Source organism: Adiantum capillus-veneris, chromosome 3, assembly GCF_014529385.1.
Source record: "Adiantum capillus-veneris isolate H3 chromosome 3, ASM1452938v2, whole genome shotgun sequence".
NCBI classification, from domain to species: domain Eukaryota; kingdom Viridiplantae; phylum Streptophyta; class Polypodiopsida; order Polypodiales; family Pteridaceae; genus Adiantum; species Adiantum capillus-veneris.
In genome coordinates, this window is record NC_140933.1 from 99393003 (window position 1) to 99408920 (window position 15918).

Below are 15918 nucleotides of genomic sequence, written 5' to 3' on the forward strand. Positions count from 1 at the left end.
AAAACAGACTGTTTTTTGATAGTCCAGGTGCAAGAAACTACTGAAAATGGGTTCACCCTATCATGCATACAACCTTTGAAGAGGCCGCATTTGTTACAATCTTTGGTTTTTTTTTTGGGTTTTGTTTTGTGGATGAGGTTGATCTCTCTCTTTGCAAGATCGGTTACATTTAGACACCTATCTCTTTTTCTGTTGCATCGTGTTTACATTTTGAAACCCATCTCTTTTTTGTATTGAATTTTCCTTTTAATGTAGTCATAGGCTTCCACATAAAGCAGACATTACATTTTTTTCCCAACCTCTCTATGTCATTTGACTTCCTTTGACAGTAATTTCTTTTATCTACATCTTTCTCTTTCCTTGAGGTGTTTATCTTCATATGATTAAAAACAAATGTGACCTCACTTGTTGTTTTAGCCACATTTCCATTTCTATTCCCACAAGGTCTTTGATTAAAAATACCCTCCCAACACACACTACACCTTAGCCATATTTTTTACAAAAAAAGTTCTGCAACTCAAGTGCACAAGTGTCTATCGTGTGTTCAAAGTTTTGATGGTAGACATATCATCCTTCAAGGTGACCTCAACATCATTTTTTGTTATGTTTCTTGCTACCAAATCAATTGCATCCTCTTGGACAAGAAAAAGATTATACTTTCGCTCATGGAATTCACTTTGCCCACTGAAGGCCAATGTTTTAGCCGATTCAAAGGTGGCTACTCGTATATGCTCTGCATCTCTATAGTCGTGGGTTGTGACTCGTGAGGTTGACTCTTGTTGTTACCTCATGAAAGGACCACCTCATATAATGTCATCCCTTCCAAAGGCCACTATTGCAAAGGTGTGCATGTAATGCACATTATAGCTAGTGACCTTAATGTTTTCAAACATCCCCATAGGTTTCTCAAGCCTCCCACCTACAAGTTGGAAAACCCTTGCAAATTTCATCAGAGCTAATCTTCCCCATTTCTCTTAGGTGGTCTTTGTTGGTATACTTACTCATATCTCGATATCAAAGATCACTAGAAATGTTTGGTAGCATTGCCCTTTGTTATGGCATCATCCACATAAGATATATATTTATAGGCAAAGGTGTTTTTATCTCTTCCATAGGTGTAGGTTCAAGTAACTCTTTTTTTTTATAGCAAAACTCACCATTGTGAGTAAATTATATCGATCATGCCAAAAAATTACAAGAACTTGCCATGCTCGTATCGAGCCATGACATCATCCAGAGACCATAATTACACTGGCTATCTAGGGAGCCACCCCTAAAACGAGGTGTAGGTTCAAGTAACTATTTATCCAATCTATGCTTCATGCAATCATTAGTCATTGAGTCCTTTCCACAAATCTAGAAGGACTTCAATCAAAGTATACACATTACTAGATTTGACATATACCTTGAAGATTGTTTGATTCTTTCTTTGGAGATGGTTTTAATGAGAAGAAGGGGCTATGGTTGGAATAGGAAGCACTTCAAATATGGTCTCAAAGTCTCTTATCTAGCTAGGGAAGGTCCCCACTATTATTCAACTACTAGTCTCACTATCACGCTCTTCCCAAAAGAAAATTGTGAAAGCCTCCATTTTGGCATCATCTTCCCATTCCCAAGAGATGCTACAATTGACAATGGAAACTTGTAATTTATTTTCTATATTAATATAATCTACTCACAATTGAGAGTTTTGCCCCCAACCCAAAAAAAAAAAAAAGTTTCCTTTTCCTATAATACAGTACACCATCTAAAAGTTTCCTTAAGAAGCTTGTATTCCAAAAGTTAAGGTGGAAAGGGCATTTTGGAACCCATGGAAGTTAGGAGGTCCTTTCAAGAATCGTAGCAAGGTATCCCTTTGTAAGCTTAGGCATGGGAAATACAGAGAAAGACTCATGGGGGTCCTTGGACATCCACTTGAAATGCCTCACAAGATGATATAGGAAGATGCAAGTAGTCATTCTTGCGAACTCGTTACCTGGACAAGAGTGTGGGCCAATACCAAATGGAATGTATGCAAACGGTGTAAGAAAAGTTCCATCTTTCTTCTTAGTCTGATCAAACCTAGCAGGGTCAAACTTTGTCGGTTCCGAAAAGTACTTCTCATCATGATGTGTTATGGTAGTACTATAAAACATCTGCGCATTTTTGCAAAAAAAGACTAATGAGCTCGATGTTTCCAACGTATTTAAAAATGTCATTTCAAAAAATATAAATCGTTATTGACTTAGAAAATGATACAATTAAGAATTTTTGCAACAAAGTTCTATTCAAGGTGTTATTGTATAGATCAAAGTTTCAATTAGCAAGCAACAAAAGAAATTTTTACTTTTGCATTCAATTAGCACAAATATGAATATATGGCCAAACACATTACCTCATCATATAATGGAAAACTACTAAGCTCACATGTCCAGTGTAAGTTTCCCGATCACAACAAAAAGTCACGGTTTTAATTTTGTAAGTTTTAAAATTTGAGCATCTTAGATAGAAATTTGGATGTATGGCTTAGGTTTTTCAATTAGCCCAAGATCTAAGTAGGTTGCTTGGAAAACCCAAGGTGGAGAAAATGGTCGCTTTTGAGCAGTGACTACATGCAAAAATAAAAATGAAAATTATAGCAATGCTCACATTGAGTGGGTTGCTATAGTATATCACCAACAACCTTACAATAGGCCCACACACAAACAATGCCAAAGGCAACTCCCACCACACTATCAATGTACGTATTCACAATGAGCCATTCCTCTCGAAGATCACTATGTATAAATTGCATATATTGCGTGTGTTCAAGGATTATTTATAAAACTCTTTATCCGTGAATTTTTGACAAATAAAACACACCCTTTTCCTATTAAATTTGGACTTTTTTTTCCCAATTCCATTTAACATTACCCATATGTACGTAAAATTGTGAGAAAAAACAAAACTTACTAACCCCTTCTGTTGTACTCATGTTAGTCACATAGTTTTATTAAGTGAAACCACCCCCTCAAGAGCCATCCATACATGCAAATTTTGATATGTACAAGGAACCATTAGGAAAAGCTTAAGGTCTTGAAAATTGAAGGACTAAAGCTACATGCTAAAAATTGCACTCCCCTCTCCTCTCTCTTCACTCACAGGTAGGAATGCACTCCACTTGCTCTCTCCTCTTGATATATGTGAATAAGTCAAGGATCAAAGCATCATGTCCATGCTAGCCTCGTGGCTAAAGAAAAACCCTTTTCATGTTGCATGCCTTGGTCCCTATCAACCCATAATTCATTTTTTTCATTTCTTGAAATATTGCATTCAACCAAGTGTGCTCAGTATATATACAACCTACAAACACTAGGCAGTATCTTATTTCTTGACACTAATTGAAAGGCCAAGGGAAGACTGGGAACCAACATGCTCCTCTCATCCTACCTCTTCCCTATATATAGTGTTGAGGCCCCATGACAAGTTCCCATTGGGCCCCTTGCCCTGCTACCTTTGGCTTGAAATTACTCCCCCCTTGGAAGCGATTTTTTGTCCTTCAAAGCAAAAGTGGGATTTCTCCTAAAGAACACTAATGTTTTTCCAAGTGGCCCCTTCCTCAGATCTATATTTACACTTGACCTATACCATGATTGCCAAGAATATGCTCACGTTTATGTGATTCCTCCTTCTCCCCTTCAAACAGCCATCTCTCTCTCTCTCTCTCTCTCTCTCTCTCTCTATATATATATATATATATATATATATATATATATATGTGTGTGTGTGTGTGTGTGTGTGTGTGTGTGTGTGTGTAGAATGGATGTGGCCACAAAAATGGACAACTACTAAATGGCAACGATTGGTTGATATTGTAGACATTAGAAGGCTGTACTTATGTTTTTGTAGGTGTTTTTTAATGCATGTGTACTCATGTACATCTTGCATGATCTGGGGGTTTGGGTCGACCTAAACTCACTCTTGGTTTGATTGTAACTAAGCTCAAATATATTTTTTTTGGCAAAACTCACAATGGTGAGTGGATTATATTGATCAACCCAAAAAATTTCAAAGTCTTGACATGCTCGTATTGAGCCATGACATCACAAGGAGACCATGGATACATCGACTGACAGGGGAGCCACCACAGAAGGGCCCCATCTTTAACCTAGCAAGCCAGTTACTACGATGTTCATTAGCTTGATCCACTCGTCCGAGTTCTTCCATTTTCGGAGGGCTAGAATCATCCTCCTGCTTTCTCGAACTATTTCCATAAACTTGGTTGTTTCCATGGCGTTATTGAATTCTCGATTGTTCCTAGTCTTCCAGATCTTTTTGAAGTAGCAATATCTGATAATTTGTGTTGCAATTAGCAGCTCATGACTCTTAAGAGCCTTTCCTCCCATAAGAAGAGCAAACATATCTTCCAAGTCCTTTGGACCCACTTGCAGATTATTCCTGCTAGATTGCATATCGTCATGCATTTCTTGAAGGGATATGAGAGGTCTTCACTGGCCCTTTTGCATTGAGAGCATGTATCTAGGCCGATCCCTCTAGCAAGAACCTTCACCCCAGCCGGCAAGGCTCCGCACAGTACCTTCTAGAGGAAGACCTTCATATCATGAGGCAATTGTGGGCACCAGATGTTCTTGGTAATTGTCACCCATCTTGTTTCTTGCCAGTTCATTCCCCACTGTTTGTTCAGGGGAAGGAACCAATCTGTCAATGCCATAAGTGTGAGATAGACTTCTTTAGTTTGAGGTTTAAAGAAGTTTCTATCCTTAGGCCAGCGTCAGGCTTTCTACCCAAACTCAGTAGACTTGCAGCTAGGGAGGCCCCAATTATCCAGCCTTTCAAGGACTCTACTAATCAGTAGTCTCTCATTACCATTCATATTCTATTGGAGAACCATTTGGTCAATTTCTTTCCACCAGTACTACTATAATCCCACAAGTGGCCCAAATGTTTAACACCTTTGTTGTTGATCTTTCTAGCAACTTCCCTCCAGAATGGGTTTAAGAGGATGCTTCTCACCTTAGACAGCCATGGGGACCAATGAGTAATGGAGTTGTGACAATACCTTGCAAGTTCTCCGCACTCTAAAGTCTCCGTTTCTCTGTTACATTTCCAAGCAAGCTCGCCCCTCGAGCCCCCTAGCTTCAGCTAGTCCACGGGGGGGCAAGTAGTTTGTCATGTACCTCGAGCCCTTTCCACTAACCACTTGTTGAGTAGAGCTTGGCATTGTCCATCAAGGCCTTGGCCATAATAGCCCAAGATTGGTTTTGATTCACGAGTGCAGCCACGAACTTAGCACACTAGGCCTCCACATGGGTTCTAGGATTTAGAATCCCAAGACCGCCTTGATCCATGGGTCTCGTAACTGTTTTCCAACTAGCCCACTGCCATGGTGTTGAGTCTTTAGTGTTTCTCTTCCACAAGAACCTTTTAATTGGTTTGAGGAAATCCTTCCAATTTCATTTAACTAGCTTAAGCAGCAGACCATTGAAAGCTATAAACGGGAGCATAAAAGTGTTAATCACTTTCACTCTGCTCGCAAAGGGAAGAATCACATATTGCCATCTGCACATCTTGCTTCTAATTGTCTCCATGATCCAAGTGAATTTTTGCTTATGGGTTACAGCAACCCCTAGTGGGGCTCCAAGGTGCCGAAATATTTTCCCTTTGGACACAATTTCCCCGGACCACAATGTGGGATCGAATGAGTCACTCTGAGAGAGAGAGAGAGAGAGATCAATCTTGATTTTTTGATACTGCACTTTGAACCTGAGGCAATGGAAAATGTTTACAAAATCTCTAGAGCCTTTCTAACAACCTGGGGGCAAGATTTAAGAAAGAGCAACAAGTCATCTGCAAAAAGTTTAGCAAGCAGTTGAGTGTTGTTAGGTAGAGACACCCCTTGAATCTCCCCTCTCATGGCACTATCCTCCAGCAATGATACTAGAGTATGGGATCCGATGGAGAACGTTGAGGGAATCCCTGTTTGAAGGATCTCTTGACCTCAAACCCTTCCACTACTCTCTCTTGTCCCAGTATTCCTTAAAGAACTCAGCGGTTTAACCATCCCATCCGGGGGGGTCTCTCTTTGCCTAAGGCTTGCATCACGAGCGATCATTCTTCCTCAATGATCTCCCTCTCCGAGAGGTTAGCCTCAGAGATGGATACCATTTTTTTATAGTTCCCAAAAGAGTAGCTCTGACTTTGTCCACTTATGAGGACCGAATCTCCGGTTGACCAATGATTTGTCGAAGGTGATGCAACATTATAGGGGCCATTTCATTTGGGTCCTTTATATCATTTCCTGCCCCATTGGTGAGCGAATGGAAAATGGTTTGATTTCTCTCGACTTTGAGGGCTCTGTAAAAATGGGTTTGATTAGCCTCCTTTGGTTGGAGGAACGTTTCTCTGGATAGGATTTTGGCTTTCCTTACCTCCTCCATTTTGTAGTCCGCCAGGTTATTTTTGGCTTAAAGCCAACTTTTATGCTCCGATTCCGATGAGAGTTTAACAACTCAAAATCGTCAGTGAGTTGCTTTTGGCGTGCCTCTTGGTGCTTCTTCCTTATGACCTACGGTTTTGATTGCTTTCTGAATACTCTTGGTGAAGATATCTAAGGCCCTTGGGCTAGCCGCACCCACATTTTTTGGGGCTTGCTCGCAATGCTTTCAACGCCAAGCTTTTGAAAAGGGGGTCTCGGAGCAAATGCATCAATGTCGGGAGCATCTTCTTAGACCCTTGTGGACAATGATCTTCTCCTTTGGTTTTTGTTTAGATTAATGTTTATAGGCAAGTGATCCAACAAGCACTTTGAGGATATTACCTTCATCTCACATGATGACGAGAACCAATTGGCTTGATGTGAGCACTAGCAATGATCCATCCGAGACGCTATACCGACGTACTGCAAACTGGTGTACGTGAACCTTTGCGTGCTATTCCAAGGCCCTACCTCCCACATATCCTTGAGTGCCCTCTTCTCACACAGGCTTAGCCATTTGGATCTTTCCGATCCAGCTAGCATAGTCGATGAGCCTGTTCTGACCTTTCTCTTCTCTACCATATTAAAGTCTCCCACAAGAATCCATTCCCCTTGATTTGGATCTCTTCTAGTTGCTTCCATAGCTTTGCTCTTTCTTTCATTGAGCATGGTATGTAGATGTTAATGATGGTAATATGCTGACCGCCCATTTGATCCCGACTCCTATAGCTCTCCCAGAAGGATGATTGAAAACCACCTTTGGCTCTAGGTCTCTGTCGAAAATAGAAAGTACACCACTGCACCAGTCATGCCATTCTCCATAGAAGACAAGTTTCTTTTCTAGAGCTTGCTTTCTTTTGCTGGAAGCATCGAGGTGATGCTCTTGGATTGCCCAACAGTTGATATTTGTGCCTTTTCTAACTTCCTCCCAAAAGATAGAGCACTTCTTTTGAGTCTTTATCCCTTTCACATTCCATGATTGGATAGCAAACTCTTTTATTACTAAGAAAGGGGCATGAATTCCTCAACATCCGACGCATGTCCATTCTTCGCAGTTGTAGACCCAGGGGAATCTAGTGGCTCTTTAGCATCGAGGGGATTTTCTCCGAGCAACACTACAAAGGGATTGTAGAGAGGAATGCAAGGAGTCCCTCCTTTTAGTGTGGCGGGGGGAGGAGACGTGCATTTTAAGGCACTAGGACCTTCCATAATCATGGATTCTCTTGCTACCACCTTCACTCTCTTTACCCTCTTCAACCCTGGGACTTGCACGGCTAATGTAGTTGAGAAAGTTAGGGGTTTATGTGGACGTGCAGGAAAGATAAGAGTATTTTTATTTCTTGGGTGATTAGCGGATTGTAGTGTGACACCGTGCTTCTCCACCTGCATTAGCACATCTACTTTGACGCACTTCATGGCCTCTTTCTTTTCCTGTTTCTCACTCTCGTCCACAACTACATCCCTACCACGGTCTTGGTTACCATCCCCTACAGTAAAATCATGCGCTTTGGGATAAGTAATTTCTTTAGCCTTCATGGGGCAACCCTTGGCAAAGTGACCAAATTTATTGCACTCAAAGCATGCCCCGAAGTAGGTCCCGAAATTGAGAGGGATAGTTATGAGCCTAGCTCCAACCTTGATTACCATGCTCTTTGGTGGTGTCTTAGAAACATTCCAGTCTATACATACTCGGTTGGAGGCCCTACCAAATCCCCTTTTGTTAGGAATAAATAGAGGGGTTCCCAATTGGCTCGCAAGCATCTTGATGTTATCCCAAAGCCAGCTAGGTAGGCCCACAAAATTGGATGGATCCCCTGGAGAGATTCCACAAAGTGAAATATTGGTTCCACAAACAATTGTCCTGTTAAAAGTAAGGGGACCTGTATCGAGGATCTTTGAGACATCCGATTCGTCCTTGAATCTGACTGAGCGGAAACCCTTAGCAAGGTAAGTAATATTTTTGATTGCTCCTCCATGCCCAACAACCTGTGGTCCCTGAACACATTGAATCAGCTCATATCTATTCGGGACTCTCCCACTGAAGCCAACCACAAGCGATAGCAAGTTTTTTTTTTAATAAGAGCTAGTGGAATTGCCACCACAATAGCCTCCGTGACCTCCACCTACTACGGAAGAGATTTCTTCAGAGCATTGTAGCCTCTATCCGCGAGCCTATCTCCATCTGTCTGCTGACCTCTTTCATGAGTTCATGTTCTAGTCGAGTCTTTTTACTCACATTAGTTGTTTGTGTCCCCCATCATAGGATACCTCAATTGTAGAACCATTTGCAGATTCCTTAGAATAAGGGCCCTTCAATATGCTTGCAAAAGTTATGCCAAGTTTAAGAGCTAAGGTACCATCTGTCTCTTGGGTTCCATTAGTAACAATCTTACCCTGTGTCTCACCTGCCTCACGGTCTTTACCTCCAACTCTAAGCCTTTAGCCATCGATGCTTGTTTCATTGACTTTCCTCCGTCTTTTTGTGGATGGAGCTTCTCGATCGGCGAGGTTGTAGTGCCCCCCTACCCCTTGATCTCAGCTTCGCCCGTCATTACGATTTCAATTCCTAGGTACGAGTTGGCGCCTATCTGAGGAAAGAGCATCCTTTTCCCCTCGCCCATTGATATATCTTCCTCCCTCGTCGGTACCTTTCTTGTTTCTCGCATTTGCGAGAATTTTTAAGGAACTTGGATTGAGCACAAATGCTTTCCTCCGAGAGGGGTTAGCCGTCTTCCACCATCATTATCTCCGTCTCTCTCTTTGGTGTTTCTTGTGTATTCTCTAAGTTTTATGAAGTGAATGCATAAGAAATAAGAACTCTCTAGTAGTATGGGGTGCTTACACTCTATGTGTTAAGTGAGAGATGCGGGGTGGGGTGTTTTTTTTTTTTTTTGGGGGGGGGGGTTGGGGGGGTTTGCGGCTCATCCTTCTGACTCGTGCTCCCCACAAGCGGTTGAACCGTCTAGATCATCTAGCAAGAGACCAAGACTATGTACTAGAGTAGAAGTCCTCGTATAGGAATGTCAAAATTTGAGGGGTCTTGCGGTAGCTTCGGTGGTCCATGTCAACCAACCATTGAAGCTCAATTGAATTCTGTATAGTAAGGACATCTCTAGCAAAGGGTGAGATCGCTTTGTGATGCCTCATAGCAAAAATGACAAAGAGAAATCCAATTTTCATGTAACAAACTCGTGCACCAACAACGGGTCTATCATGGGGGAGATAGTTCCAAAACGGCCAATAGGGTTTGCACCCATTCTGCAGCAAATTGAGAGTCAACATGTAAGCTTTGTGCTCCTAGTTACTCCATCTATCGCATCATGTAGCTAGTGGAATGCATATACATTTATTATATTGGGGTTTCAACGATCCCTAAACATAAACTTGTCTTTTTATTGGCACATCTACCTATGTACTCAACATGGATCGTCGCAATGCAGCATAAGACAAATGACCTATAAAGCTTGTCTCCCACCTCATTATACTTGCCTCCCTTATTATGACTACCAATGGCCCAAGTGTTTTGAGTCCTTTGTAACCCCATGATAGTTCCCCCGTTCCCCCCCCCCCCCGACTACCAATGGTCTAGGTGTTGTACTTCCTTTTTTGAACTTCGGTGACTCATAGAAAGTGTCTCATTTTTTGCTACCTAGAGCAATCATTAAAGTGACTAATGTCATCAAGAGCAATGGAAAACTCTGTGTGTGTGTGTGTGTGTGTGTGTGTGTGTGTGTGTGTGAGAGAGAGAGAGAGAGAGAGAGAGAGAGAGAGATCAAGTTAGAAGATGCTTGATATATTCTAACTTGATCTCTCTCTCTCTCTCTCTCTCTCTCTCTCTCAACTACTTGTCACCCTTTGATGCCCTGTCATTGGTAAAACTTGCATAAAGTGGTGTGTTTTGATGGTCACAAATGTAATTTTGTCACCCAACCCCAAACACTAGCTATTGCCATATCCATTTGAAGTGTGTGCCTGTTGTTGTAGTTTTTGTATGTAAAGTATGTTCTCTAATAGAATCTCTTTATGTTTATGCAAAATTATGTGTTATGCTGACGTCTTGCAATTCATTACTTCTAAACTTGAGGTCAAAGTGATTTTTTTTTTAAAAAAAAATATTGAAAGGTAAACAAGAATCATGACACGTTCAAGGTAATCTTTGGACATACCTTCCACCCTTTTGGAATTTGATATCCATCAAAATTGAGGTCCTGCATGGCTTCCTTTAGACCACCAAAGACAGGTGGCATCAATCGCATGCTCTCTTGAATCACCATCCATGTATACTTCATTTTTTGTATGTCCTCCCACCCCAAGACCTCCTTGCCATCCTTCTTTTGGAAGAATATGGTTTCATGCTCTTGCAAAAGCAAACATTAAAAGCTTGAGTATAGAAACCAAAGCGATCCTCATATAGAACCATGCTTTTTTATTTGTTAGAAACTTTAACTTGAAGTCTTACATTCAAAACTAAATAAACAAGACGAACTTCCATGTGACATTATAAAAGAAAAATAATGAAAAGGAAGTCATATGATGCTCTTAAATGAAGGGCCCACTTACAAACTAAAAAACCAATAGAAAATTCAATGCTTCACATAGGGCGGGTTCAGACGAGTTTGACAATGACAGAGAGCTTGCTTTTCACCTTCCTCCTCCCCCCTTGTTCACAAGAGGCGTTAATACAATATGATCTGTATTTTCAGCTCTTCTTTCAACCATTGAGTTATAGCCTAGTGATGGGGCTCCAACCCGTGTGTCCAATGGTTGGAGTTCAATCCGCACGCATTGTGATTCACGTAGAAAAGTGAGCAGTAGTGAGGGATTTTCGAGGCGAGTTGTTGTGGGTTCAAAAATAAGCGAGAACGTTTTGGCCCAATGGAGTTTCTCCATGGAGAACTCACGCTCCTTTCTTTTTTCGTGTTGCCACCTCATCTAACCCAAGACTACTTGTCCTAATGAATATAAAAAATGGGTGAGATCAGGGACACTATCAATAAACTCAAAGCCGATAAAACTCATGTATGTAGATGATCTTCCATATGAATTCTACACTATCTCCCTATCTCTTGGATAGTATGACAAGAAGCTACTAGAACATGGGCTCTTCCTACCAAGTTTAACAAAGGGATTATTAAACTAATTTATAAAAAAAAGGGGATGAGGAGGATTTTGCGAATTGAATACCTATCTCCTATTTGACTTCTATTCACAAAATCTTTGCTCTCACTCTAACTACGAGATTGAGCCCTCTTATAAACACCATCATTTCGAAGGAGCAAAAAGCTTTCAATTCATCCTTGATGCTATTATTACTCCTTTGAGAGGGTATGGAATGTGCATTAGCTGAAAATGGTTAGGACAACTTTGTTCTTTTCAAAATTGATTTTGACAAGGATGGAATGGAAGTTCATTTTGCATATGATAGGATGGAGTGGAAGTTCATTTTGCAATCACTTTTTGATGTTGGGTTAGGAAAGATCTTCATCAAGTTTGTACATATCCTACTTGGCCATGTAGTAGCCAAGATACCATTAATGGAGAATTCATAGATAGTATTTTTCTCAAAAGGTTCATTGTATGGGCCAAGGTTTAATAACACACTAAAAAACAAATTGGTGTAGAGACTGACTGTGTTTGCAGCAATTTGCAAATGACATGAATGGTCTGATCTCTAATGATGACATGTCGATTAAAAACTTTTGGGATTGTTTATGTACCTTCTGTCTAGTCAGTGGTTTAGTAATTAACCATGCAAGAACAGGTGTTAAGGTGCCATGTAGAGAAGTACATCCTATGATTACACAAGCTAGTTGCCAAGAGCTTAATATGGATGGATAGATATTCAGGCTTTTCAGTATTTCTATGGGTTTTAAAGTCACGTTTGCTCAAAGATTTGAGTGGTTCCTTGACAAGTTCAAGAGAAAGATCTTCTATTGGCAGTTTATGCAACCCTCTTTACCTACCAGAGTATTCGTTCTCAGAAACTACATTTTATCTCCTCTAATTTCTTTTTTTCTCATATGTTGGAAATCTCTCAGCCGCAAATGAACAAAATTGTCTCTTTGGCAATAAGGAGGGGACTCTACACACGGCAAGCTTCCAAAAGTCAAGTGGGCCATCTGATGTCTACCTAAAGCAAGTGGCGGCTTGCCTCTTCTCAACCTTGAAAAAATTGCAATCAAGTTAGCAGGTAAATGGATCCTTAGAGCTATTGGATCTTGCAGTTCCTAGGCTTATGCGACGGTTCTATAGCGACACTACTTTTGTTGCTTATGCGACGCAAAAAAGCGCCCAAGTGCCAAAACATGCTAGTAGTGTATGTTTTCATTGCAAGAGTACAAAGCATGGAAAGGCTTTTCCCTGAGAGTTATCATCACATCCCCTCTTACATTCAAACCCTATGGATTTGATCTAATATACCAATTTTGGAGATCATCGGATATACTCAAATCCCACAAGAAATTCCCTTTTGATAGTCTTTAGAACTTAGGCTCTATCCTCCGGCTCCAAGATTCAATCTCGATAGGTCCCCTTGTTGTCAAGTTAAAGCTCCCACGGGATGGAAGAGCACATAAAAGCTTCAAAGAAGGCATCTGGGTGTGGAAGGATGTGTATGAAGATGGTCGTTTGCTTTCTAACGTCTCTCTCACTAACATATTTAATATTTCTCCTAACACTTCCAACATGATTTTTTACAAGATCAATCTTTGAGGAACACTATTACTAATTTTGTCAACCCCAAAACTAGCGTGAAAACTAGATCTCTAAAGCACATTGCTACAAATATGTACAAACGATATGGGCAGAGCCAGAAGTTTCCAACCGATCTCAAGACTATTCTCAACAAGAGATGTAGTTACACATTTCGATGTTTCTATGTATTCCTTTTGGCCATCCAGCACGCTACTCTAGTCTGGCTGCTAATTCACCAAGGCATTTGGACAAGACTTTTAAGGCAAAGAAAATCTTAAAGTCACATTGTCTATGCCCTAGATGTAAGGATGTTGAGCAGTCAGTGGAGCATTTGTTCTATCATTGCCCTCATTCCATTTGATCTTTTTGCGCATAACATCAAAGGATCTATAGAAAGGATCATCACACAAAGGAAAGAGATCCCATCTGGCAGAGTTGGTTAGCCTCCTTCGCTAAATTATACTCTCCTACCAAACTTCTCATGCAAGAACACCTTCTTTCCCCTTGGGAATGCCCCTTTCCCATTGTTTAGACTCAATTATATCTAACACGAGCATGGGAGATGGGATCAAAGGCTCCCTTCAATTTTGGACCCCGACATTAGGCGTGAAAGTAAACTCGGGTATTTTTGTAACGAGTTTACAAAAATACCCAAGTTTACTTTTTCCCGTCCCAATACATTTGCATGTCAAAACTTCATGGAAACGTCTAAATTATACAAGTGACGTGTACGGACGATGTGATTAGGACAAATGGCTCTCATACCCCAATTTGTGGGTTCATGCCTCCCGGGGAGGGGAGGTAAACTCGGTTACCCGAGTTTACATTTTTCTCGAGTTTACATTATCCACGAAAGCCCGAGATCTATGGTGCTCAATCATCCCACCAAGATCTCATCTCCTCCCATGCCCGTGTGAGATATAGACGAAGATTCTCCAAGGCCTAACCTTGTGTGTGTGTGTGTGTGTGTGTGTGTGTGTGTGCGCGCACACACACGCATGCATGTGTGGGAGTCGAGAGAGAGAGAGAGAGAGAGAGAGAGAAAAAGAAGAAGAGAATTTTAACTCGCAGGAAACTATGCCAAGAGACCTTAAAGATCTATCAGACGAGGAGAGGTCAGTTTACCTTGTGAGAGAGTGTCGCAAGAAGTTGGGTTGGCCTCCAGAAGTTTGAGGGCAGCAGCGAGAGTGGCGGTCGTGGTGTCGTGGCCAGCGAAGAGGATGAAGAGAAGCAAATCCTGTAGTTCCTCCTCCTCAAGAAACCCTCCATTCTCGTCTTGCGCTTTCAGAAGCATAGACAGTAAGTCGTCCCTGCCAGTGGAGGCCGAGGATACGTTTTGTTCCCCATCCATATCACCTGCACATTCATCTGCTTCAGAATTTTGCTCCTTGAGCCCTAATTCCTGTTGTCTGCGTGGTATTATGTCGCTTAATTCGCGTATCAGCGCCTTCCTTGCCTGGAGTGACTTGTAGTATGTTGTGCCTGGCAGATTGATGGGCACAGCCATCATACCTACAAGCCATGTGTTGAAAAGAGGGTACATTCGGGTGACGATCGCTTCATCGTCAATGCTGGCAAGCAAGCTGCATGCCACCCGGAATGTATGCAGCTTCAGAAGAGGGAAGAGGGAAAGCTCTGATTGGCCTCGCCAGCAACTGGCAAAGTGCTTTTGGGTGATGATGTCTGCCTTGCCTACAAGCTTTTGGAGGGCAAGGGGACACAGACAAGAGGACAGGATATGGCGAAGCCGCCTATGTGCAGGTCCGTGCTTTGCCGGAGGCGCATGAGCACCCACGACGCGGAGCACAGATGGGGCCCATGAGTTGCGGATGAGGTTCTGTTTCTCGCCAGCGGCGAGGAAGCGATTAGCAGAAGCGCCCTGAAGTATGGCAGTGGGGCGCATGAGGATGTGGGTCTTGAAGGTCTTGGAACTCAATTTCGTGGTTCGGCGATGGAGGAAGCTGGCGTCGAGGTGATTGGCAACGAGGGCACGGTTGAATTCGAGGGTCTCTCCAAGCCATGGGAAGCCAAAGCTGCCAGGGGGCAAAGGGGTACTTGTGGGGCGCCATAGACATGTAATTTGCCTCTTGCACACAAAGAGGAGAGAGCACGCAAGTAGTAACAAGCCCACAAGCAGGCTAATGTGGTCATCAGGGATGATCATGAGAAGCACAGGATTACTTGCAGGCAGCACCGCCATATGATCGAGCGTCGTGCTTTTCCAACAGCACAGTTACTCCGTCAGCTTAGGACAATGTTCGCTTGTATAGTACATAATACATTGCATCATGCATGCTTGCTCCAATCGCCCACTTTGCCTCGAAAGTGCCCACTTTGCCTCGAAAGTGCCATCGAGCGTCATTGTCCTCTTGCCGAGTACCAAGAGAACTCGGGATATTAACTTGACAGTACAAATGTCAAGCCTCCATCGATGGTGCGAATTTGCGAGAGTGGCCGCTTGCTTGGGAAATAAGGGTCTTTACACACCGCCTGCCCAAGGTTGGACTTGGAGACGTGGAGGCCAAGCCGCAGATTTTGATTCGCTGCACAAAACGAGCAGAGGACAACCTCTACCCCCCTGCCCAAGCTCGGGCGGGGATTGATCGTGCGCCAGCTCAGCTAGCTTCAGACGCCAAACCAATATGTTGCCACAGCTGCTTGACTTTTACAGGTGTTTTAAAAATCTCGTGAAGTTTAGTGTGTAACGCATGTCCGCCCAACTAGAGTAGGCATGTATTCAATGTGTAAAGAGCCTAAGTGCCAAAGGATTT

At 42.2% G+C, this 15918-nt stretch overlaps 1 protein-coding gene across 1 annotated transcript; it reads right to left on the reverse strand.

The window, feature by feature from the left end:
* Nucleotides 1–1754: 1754 nt before the first annotated feature.
* On the reverse strand, nucleotides 1755–15556 carry LOC147461383 (taxane 13-alpha-hydroxylase-like). Its single transcript, XM_086508949.1, has 3 exons — nucleotides 14273–15556; nucleotides 10621–10811; nucleotides 1755–2135 (listed from the first exon to the last, which is right to left on the reverse strand). The coding sequence occupies exons 1-3, from the start codon at nucleotides 15345–15347 to the stop codon at nucleotides 1818–1820; spliced, it is 1584 nt and encodes a 527-aa protein (XP_086365075.1). The 5' UTR covers nucleotides 15348–15556; the 3' UTR covers nucleotides 1755–1817.
* Nucleotides 15557–15918: the final 362 nt, after the last annotated feature.

Excerpts from the sequence above, each read along its gene's own strand:
- LOC147461383 (XM_086508949.1), bottom strand. The coding sequence starts at position 15,347 with ATGGCGGTGCTGCCTGCAAGTAATCCTGTGCTTCTCATGATCATCCCT. Across the intron at positions 10,812-14,272 it reads TTGCGACACTCTCTCACAAG|AGCATGAAACCATATTCTTC; the intron begins GTAAACTGACCT and ends TGCTTTTGCAAG. Across the intron at positions 2,136-10,620 it reads AAATTCCAAAAGGGTGGAAG|ATGTTTTATAGTACTACCAT; the intron begins GTATGTCCAAAG and ends AAAAATGCGCAG.